The 9,946-nt window shown below is 32.3% G+C and overlaps 1 protein-coding gene across 1 annotated transcript; it reads left to right on the top strand.

Annotated features, from left to right (window-relative positions):
- The first annotated feature begins 8,692 nt into the window (after window positions 1-8,692).
- On the top strand, window positions 8,693-9,633 carry LOC131031354 (uncharacterized). Its single transcript, XM_057962450.2, has 2 exons — window positions 8,693-8,838; window positions 8,988-9,633. Exon 2 carries the CDS (start codon window positions 9,021-9,023, stop codon window positions 9,438-9,440), a length of 420 nt encoding a protein of 139 aa, XP_057818433.1. The 5' UTR covers window positions 8,693-8,838; window positions 8,988-9,020; the 3' UTR covers window positions 9,441-9,633.
- Window positions 9,634-9,946: the final 313 nt, after the last annotated feature.

Raw genomic sequence — 9,946 nt, forward strand, 5'->3', positions numbered from 1 at the left:
TGTAACACCAGATTCTTAGATATATCAATTGCTAGAGTGTTATCACAATATATAGTAATGGGTTCCTTGCATTTTACCTTTATGTCTTTCAACATTTGTTTAAGCCATAGTACCTATGTATAGTTAGTTGCTGCTACAACATATTCTGATTCTGCTGTTGATAAAGATGTACAACTCTATTTCTTACTCAACCAAGAAATTAATCTTTTTCCAAGAAAGAATGCTCCTCCAGTGGTTCTTTTTCTATCATCCACATCTCCTGCACAATTTGCATCTATGTATGCACATAGATCAAAGTTTTCATCTCTAGGAAACCATAATCCAAGATTTGTTGTGCCTTGTAAGTATCGGAAAATCCTTTTTACAACTAATTCATGATTTTCCCTAGGATTACATTGAAATCTAGAAACAATACATACTGCATTCATAATATCAGGCCTGGTTTGTGTCAAATATAGTAAACCTCCTATCATAGATTTGTATATAGTTGGATTAACAAGTGTAGATTCATCCCTTTGAGATAATTTGTCATTTGTAGTCATAGGTGTGCTTACCGGTTTAGTGTACTCCATCCCAAATTTCTTTAGTAATTCTTTCAAGTACTTGGATTTACTCAAAAATATACCTTTATCAGTCTATGAAATCTGCAATCCTAAAAGGAATTTTATTTCTCCAATCATAGACATTTCAAATTCTTGCTGCATTTTAATAGAAAATTCCTTACATAATCCATCTTCTCCTCCAAAGATTATATCATCAACAAATACTTCAATAATCAAGATGTCATCATTAGTTATTTTGTAATATAAATTGCTATCTGCATTTCCTTTAGTAAAACCAATCTTTAAAAGATACTTATCCAACCTTGCATACCAAGCTCTTGGGGCTTGTTTTAATCCATACAGAGCTTTTCTTAACCTGCAAACCATATCATTGTCATCTGTCAAAGAAAATCCATTAGGTTGTTCAATATATACTTCTTCTTCAAGATCTCCATTCAAAAATGCATATTTAATATCCATTTGATAAACTTTGTAGTCCATGTGAGCTACAAAAGCCAAGAATAATCTGACTGCCTCAATTCTAGCTACGGGTGCAAAGGTTTCATTGTAATCAACTCCTTCTTTCTAAGAATATCCCTTACACACTAGTCTTGCTTTATTTCTGATAACCTTACCATCTTCATTAAGTTTGTTTTTAATACCCATTTGGTTCCAATTACATTTTTATCTTTAGGTCGGGGAACTAATGTCCAAGTATTATTTTTCTCAATTTGTCCACTTTAATCCAAAATTTATCTTCACATGCCTCATTGATAGATGATGGTTCAATTTGAGAAATAAGACATACCTCTTCATTTGCCAATCTTCCTCTTGTCATAACTCTTTTAAATTTGTTTCCAAATATTTGATCTTTAGAATGATTCAATCTTACATACCGAGGTGTCTTATTTTGCTATTGTTCTTCAATTACCGTGGAATCCTCTGATGATACAGGGGTAACTGGATCTTCATTCTGTACCAGTGGATTCAATGTAGGTTCATTTGTCACAATTTCTATTGCCGATTCAGAATCTATATACCTTGAAGTTCCTCTGAATTGTTCATCAATCTTTACATTTGTACTCTCAACAATTTTCTGCAATCTCTTATTAAAACATCTATATGCCTTGCTCTTAGATGAATAACCAAGAAATATTCCTTCATCACTTCTAGGATCAAATTTGCTAATACACTCATCTCTTCTAGTATAACATTTACTTCCAAAATTTTTGAAATACTTAAGAGTAGGAGTATTACCAAACCATAGTTCATGAGGGGTCTTACCGGTTTCACCTTTGATGTGAACTTTGTTGAATGTATAGACAATAGTGCTAACTGCCTCTCTCCAATACACATGTGGTAGATTTGCTTCTAATAACATACTTCTTGATGCATCCAAGATAGTTCTATTTTTCCTTTCAACAACTCCATTCTACTGTGGTGTCTGAGGTGCTGATAACTGTCTTCTGATTCCATTCACTTCATAGAATGTATTAAAGTCCTTAGATGTGAATTCTCCTCCTTGATCTGATCTTAAACATTTTATTTTCTTACCAGTTTCATTTTCAACCATTGCTTTGAATAGTTCAAACTTTCCAAGTGCTTCTGATTTTTCTCTAAGAAAAGTAACCCAACACATTCTAGAATAATCATCAATAATTAGCATGAAATATCTATCACCTTGTAAGCTTTTTGTTCTAGCTGGACCACATAAATCAGTGTGAATTAAATCAAGAGCATTATTGGATTTTTTTGGAATACTTTTGAAACTAGCTCTAACTTGTTTTCCAAATTGACATTCCTTACAAATTGTATTCTGAGGTTTCACAATTTTAGGTAGATCTCTTACTACCTTAGAAGTACTGATTTTACCATGCAATCAAAGTTTAGATGGCATAGTCTCTTATGCCATAACCAACTTTCATCTATATGTGCAATTAAGCATGCCTTTTCACTATTATTCAAATGAAAGATATTACCTCTAGTCTGATGACTGGTTGCAATTTCCAAACTAGTTCTATTAATGATTTTGCATTTTCCATTTTTAAATTGTAACTAAAATCCCTTCTCAACTAATTGACCAACATTTAAAAGATTGTGCTTTAAACCTTCAACATAGTAGACATTGTCAGTGTTATGCTTACCATCAAGAGATATTGAACCCTTACCTTTGATTGAACAAGCTTTGTCATCTCCAAATCTTACTAAACCTCCATTGTATTCTTGAAAGTTCAAGAATTTGCCTTTGTCTCCTATCATATGATGTGAGCATCCTGAGTCAATGATCCATTCATCCTTTGCTTCAACTTTAGCTGCTAGGGCTTGTTCTACCAGTTGAGCAGTAGGTGTCAGTTGATCCTCTGTTATAGCAACAAAAACACATCCATTGTCTATTGGATCCTCATTAGAATCATTAGTCACACCTTCATCAGCAATGTAACAAGATTTGTCTTTGTTCTTCTTAAATCTGTATCTCTGATATTCAGGATTAGGCTTGTATGTTCTTCTTGCTTCTTCTCTTAGTTTAGCATGTCTATCAAGGCATCTCAAAGCCATATGACCAATCTTATTGTTGTTAAAACATTTAAAGGGTGCTCTACCTTCATACTTACTTCCAACTGGACCTTTTGGAATTTTCCTTGCAAATAGTGCTTCAAGTTATTCAAGTTCTTCATTCTCCTTCCTGGTTTCTTCAAGTTCTCTTGCATAAAAGGCTTTCCAGTCTGATTTGTCAAATGGTGGAGCAGATGATGTTGATGCTTTAAAGGCCAAATCAGTTTTTATAGTAGCAACAGGACCAAACTCCTCAATTTCAAAGGCTAAAAGTTTTCCAATCAATGTATCCCTAGTTACTGATGTATTAGGCATTGTTCTCAACTCATTTATAGTAGTAACCTTCATTTTATATGCCGGTGGCAAACTTCTTAAGATTTTTGAAATAATTTCATCCTCACTCAAAGTTCCTCTACAACATTTAATACCCAAAACAATTTCATTTACTCTTTCCATAAAAGCAGAAATCCTTTCATCTTCTTCCATTTTTAGATGTTCATACCTGACTCGGAAGCTTTCAAGTTTTGCAATTTTAACTGTGGAATATCCTTCATTTAGTGTTTCCAAATGATCTCAAATAGCTTTAGCAGTAGACCTATTTGACAATCCAATGATTTGTTGATCTGATAATGTGCTCAAAAGTGCTTCTCTTGCTTTGCAATCATTCTCTTCATCTTTGGCTAAGGTAGTTGGAGTAGTCTGACCAGCTACAACAACAGTATAACCATTCTTTATAACTTCCGAGATGTCTTTATCGATGCAATTTAGATGTGTCTCCATCTTGATCTTCCATATCCCATAGTTGGTTCCGTCAAGTTTAGGACTATCCTTCCTGAAATAATTTGTAGACATTGGATCTCCTCAAGTTGTTAAACTTTTACAAAAGAGGACTAAGCTCTGATACCAATTGTTAGGTCCCGAAGACAACTGAGACGGGGGGGTTGAATTAGTTGTCTAATAAATTCAAACCAAAAACTAATTAACCAACTTGATACTTAATACCGGTAAAGAAGTTAAATATACCGGTAGACAGTGTTAACAGTAAATTGCTATACCGGTAAAGTTTAATGCATGAAACATAAACATAAAGTCATCCACAACACATAACACCAATATTTGTACATGGAAACCATGTAAGGGGAAAAACCATGGTGGGAAACCTTACCCATAATCAGATGATACTACTGCAAATAGTAAGTGTACATAAATGGGGTCTGCACATGTAGAAAGGCCAATAGCCTAGAGCTCACTACTCAATCACAAAATGGGAGTCACACTGACTACAGTTGGGTGGTTAAATCCAATAAGAATGTACTGCACAAAATAGCATCTTCATATGTTGGATTCAGTACCGGTGTAATGCTGATATGCTTATACAAAAACCCAGCTTCACCTTCAAATGATGTCTTCATATATACCTCTTCTTAATCTCGCATATACGTTCACTCAATTCTTTTCCGCATTCCACACTTGCTCTTACAAATAAGATCTTACATTTATACCATACCCTAAGACCAATTTTAGTAGATCGGCTCTACAAGATATTACAATAAAAATATTTTACATACAATATAATATCCAATGCAATAAGTAATTAAATATGTCAGCTTAATGCATTTACATCAATAATAAATCATCTCCATATCATGCCATGTTGATCTGGAAAAGATAAACCTACTAGTGTAACCCTAGATAACCCTGCACCTACTTACTGGTAAAAGCAAATATGCAAATATGAATATACCAATGATTAGTTATTCAAAACAAAGTGTCCACACAATGTCTTTGACATTATCAAGTGTCTTCCATATCATTCCAGGTACCAGTGAACATTATATCCTGCCAGTGAACCATATACCAGTAACTATGCAATAGTTACTTGCTTGCCAGTGAATGTTGCTCGATCTCCAAAGTGCTTGTTTTCAGTAGGTGTTGACATCAATGACAAAACCATACCAAAATAACAACACTTTCTGTGTGTAGGAAATAGGCATACAGATGTGATCTTTAGAATAAGCATTATTTATAGTAACTAATAGATCCCCCATTGGAGTGCGTAAAGTTCAAAGGACCAGGGTGACCACCACCATAGTCAGGACATTTTAGTAGCTCTTTCTGAGAACAGGTCCAAGTCTTCTTACATTGCTTAGATCCAGGTTTGTGGGTCAATCCCGCAACTATAGCTTACTGTTTATGCATTTCTACTTCACTTTAGAGCACTTTTACCCTAATTTCAGCAATTCAATTACAAAAGAGGGTTTATCAACTAACATCAACCCCCCCAATCCAATCAAAACTTTTAGTTCTAATCCTTGCTTTTTTGTGACTGGATCTATTTGATTGGGACCCTCTTTTGAAATTTATAGTCTTTAAGTCATAAAATTGGTGGTTTCTTCCTTTTATGCTGAAAACCATAATTGTTTTCACCATTACAGCTATATATGATGATAAACCTTTTTTAACAATTCTTAAGAGCATAAGAGCATTTTTTTATGTGTTAGTCTTGTCACATGGTTGGATTAGTACTAAAAATAACTGAGAGATATAGAGTAGCAATGATTTCAATGTATAGATGGTTTTCAAAGTCACTAAGCCAATCACTAATTTTATAATTTGGTAATACAAGGTAATCAGTACCTTAATTTTTAGTGTCTTTTTATTTTGTGCCTTGACAGTAGATATCAACTAATTTTTTGTAGAGAAATATTATTATTATTAATACATGATCGTGGATGAGTAATACAAGGGTGATTCCATAATATCAAATTATAGATTTTGGCCAAACTTTATATGAAAATCAATATTTTGCACTAGATCTTCACTTTCTAATACTTATAGAAGCGAAACCATTAAGAATTTGAAGATGAAGTAAATTACTAATTAATGAGTTTTTTCATGTATATTCTAAATATATTAAAAAAAAGTAATAAATTATCCATATTTCTAGGTAGCTTTAAATAAATTAAGCTTTTTAGTGATCAACACTTTTTAGAAGTGACATTTCCTATGTAGTGCATAACATTTTTATAGCAAGAATAAAATTTTAAGTTTTAAAATATAGATTTGTCACACCAATATTTGGTGAATGGATAATTTTTCTTTTTTTTTTGTTACATAATTTTTTTCATTGATTCTTAAAGTCAGAGTAATTGTATTTTGGATAGAAGTGTACACTGCAAAGCATAACTTTCTTTTATGCAGGAATACAAATAAATATGCTAATGAAATTAAATTTATTAAAAATTATATGATTTGGAAATATTTTAATAATGATGACATACCTACAACACAACACTTGTAAATGAATTCATTTGATCACCCAAAACCTAATGTAAAAGTGATTTTTTGTTAGCATTTTAATAGGTGTAAATGAGATTCCATTAAAGATATGATTTAAGAGTAGAGAGGTTCTATCCAAGGGAGATTGATCTAAGAGGATTTGATCTAACTCTCTTCAATTAATTACTTCAAATGGGACCTCTTAGCTTAAATCATTATATTTTCTGAAAAATTGTGTGATAGACCAAAAAAGTGCAACCCAATATTGTGTGATCACCCACAATGTATGTATTTAAAAAAGGAAAGAATGAGTTGATATTTTTTTGGTCAAAACATGGCCTTTATACATTCATTATTATTTGTAAATAACATATGATGATGTATTTAATATAAGTCCTAAACACATGAATTTGAAAATTCATCCCCACATCTATGCATAATGGTTGGATCTTAAGAATGCCAGCCTTGAAACACCTAAACCATAATTTTAAAATTATATAAGATTGAGCCAACATTGTTGTCTATCTAATAGGATTGCAACAATAATTGTCTATTAAGATGAAGACAAAACTAGGAGTTGATTGAAATAATTTTGACTAGGAAATAACTAGAAGCATATCTAAGTATGCCAAGGCTAATGACATCTATGCATAATGGTTGGATCTTAAGAATGCTAGCCTTGAATCACATAAACTATAATTTTAAAATTATATAAGATTGAGCCACCATTTTTGTCTATATAATAGGATTGCAACAATAATTGCCTATGAAGATGAAGACAAAACTAGGAGTTGATTGAAACAATTTTGATTAGGGAATAACTAGTAGTATATCTAAGTATGCCAAGGCTAATGACTATATCAAAATGGTCAATCATGTGTGCAAATCATGCATCCAGAACATAAATCCAAAGTGGCATTAACCTATAGTGAAAAATGGTAAAGGTAAACACAAAACTGGGAATTTATTAAAATAATTTTGAATAGGGAATAGTGGTATATCTAACAATGCCAAGGTTAGTAATTATAGCAAAATGGTCAAATCATGTATACAAATCATGCATCCAAAACATACACCCAAAGTAGCATAAACTTATAGCGAAAAAAAAATTAGGGTAAACATAAAACTAAAAATAGATTAAAAAAATTGAAAATGAAATATTCCTATATCTAAGAATGACAAGGTTAGTGATTATACCAAAATGTGCAAATCATGGGTTCGAAACATAAACCCAAAGTGGCATAAACTTTTGGTGAAAAAAAGGTTAGAGTAAGCACTATTCTAGTTTGCATTTTTCTCTTTACACTAATCTTATTTATAATTTTAATTGCCTTGGTAGATGTGTAAAATTATGCGAACAAACATATGAACTGAAACTTTAAAAAAATGTAAATTGTTGAAATAAAAGAAATACCCTTTTTAAAGAATCTAAGAAAATCAAGTAAATGTACATACCACCTACAAAATAAAAACTTTGAAATAAAAAAAAAATAGTAAATTATTTCTGATATATTAAAAAAAATGTACTAAATTTGGATTAGGCTTAAATATCATGTAACCTTTGTTATATCTCTAATTTGAATTGATAAGCAATTCATTTCTTACCTTAAATTTATATAAGGTTTAAATTACACATTAACCAAACATATTAAAATTATAATTATATATGTTGGAGACCACCTTAGAAAAGGTGTATGAAAAGATTCCCCACTTTTACTGATAATTATAAAACGAACAAACATATTGTCCTCAAAAAGAAAAGAAAAAACATTTCATCTCATCATGACAAGATAAAGAAAAAGCATGCCATTCAGAAAGTACTGGATAATGTTTAAGAATAGTGTACTCATATTAGAATTGATCAAATTTCTAAATGCTAAGCCGTTGTCATTGCCAAATTTAAGTAGAATAATTGCATACATGACTCATATAGAAAGTAGTCACTGTCAAATTTTAAGTCGCTAGAATAATTGCATACATGACTTATAGAGAAAGTAGTCATTGTCAAATTTTAACCAAGTAGAATAATTTCATACATGATTCATATAGAAAGTGATAAACGATAACACAAGTTATATCTGAGCCTGAGACAGTAGAGATGTGAAGGATGCATTATTATGAGTACACGCAATCCCCTAGGCCATGGACCTGCTAGTGACTTCTAACTTTGGAAACGAACATGGTGGTGGATGAGGATGTGCCCATTTCATCTACTTTACTTAATTTCAGTGGTCCCTCATTTTACAAGTTTAGCAAACAGACATCCACCAATAATGCATAAACTTTCGTTGATTTTTAGCATTCTTTGATTTTTATGAGATTCGCTCTACTATTCCCTCGCTCACTCATTATCACTGTTCGCTCATAGTGGTGACGCCACACTACGTAAGCAAACGTTTTCCATGACGTCACTCCTCCAACTGTGGTCTTGCATGTGGCAGATTACCCAATTTTAACTGAGTCGGTGGGAGATTTTTTTAGTAAACTGCTCTTTATTATCACGATTTCTTCAGAATTTTTTCAGAGACTGTTGTTTTACTCTATATAGGACATAGTACATTATGATTTTGGCAGATAGAGATTGTTTAATTTGTGGGTGTGGGTGAAATGCAGGTCTGGATCTGTTCTCCCCCTAGGAATTGTTTAATGGAATCCAAGGGACCACCTGAGAAATTGCACTGTTCTCCAAAGCATGCGCGCTCAGAATTTGATGGAGGAATTGCAAGCAAAAGACAACGAACAGGTGACAATGGAGATGGGTTTCAAGAATTTTCGGCTTTAATTGATAGAATACAGGAAATGCACAGAGATTTTAGACAGAGGAGAATGGATTTTCAGAAGATTTCTACAGTTGAAAATGTGGGCGTCCATGACATCAAAAGGAAGTCTCTTTGGAAGCCCTCATTCGAGTGGGAGGATTTTTCTTGCTTTGTTAGTAAAGCTAATGCTTCTGCACAAGGGAATTTAAGTTGCTGTAAAATAAAAAAAGCAAGGAATTCCGTAGTAGTTGATGAGTATATGCCTGTGGGGAGCCTGGATCTCAATGCAGAGCCCACATCAGAATAGTAGATGGTTTTAATGTAGATTATTTTGATTTTGTATATTCTTAAAAGGCTGATGATCATGAGAGACGATTTTGCTCAGGTATAAGAGTAAACTGGTTGTGGTTTAACGAGTTTCAAAGTATTTATACTGTGCTTATCAGTCGTGTAGGATGTTTATGTAAAAATTTATACAAATCTGAGCAATGTTGGATTAATGGTAGTCTATGGTTCGATTTTCCTGGTTTTATTTTTATATGGGTAGAGCCTTAGAGGGCAGTTCATGCATATTTTAAAGTGATATATGTTGAGATTTCAATTTGTGCGTGCCCTAAAATCTAATGAGTACAAGTGAAATACTACGTGTAGGAATGCCTCCCAGATTTGAGGAACTATCTGGATAATGTAATATTAATGTACTGTAATCAGCTGGTAGAATATTTTCAACTAAAAAAAAGTTAAAATTATATATTAAAAAAGAGAAATGACTGTACAACCTAAATCTTAAAAAATTTATAGTATATATATTAG

This window comes from Cryptomeria japonica, chromosome 5 (assembly GCF_030272615.1).
Source record: "Cryptomeria japonica chromosome 5, Sugi_1.0, whole genome shotgun sequence".
NCBI lineage: Eukaryota > Viridiplantae > Streptophyta > Pinopsida > Cupressales > Cupressaceae > Cryptomeria > Cryptomeria japonica.

What these genes read in the sequence shown, in the direction of transcription:
- LOC131031354 (XM_057962450.2), top strand. Translation starts at nt 9,021, where the DNA reads ATGGAATCCAAGGGACCACCTGAGAAATTGCACTGTTCTCCAAAGCAT.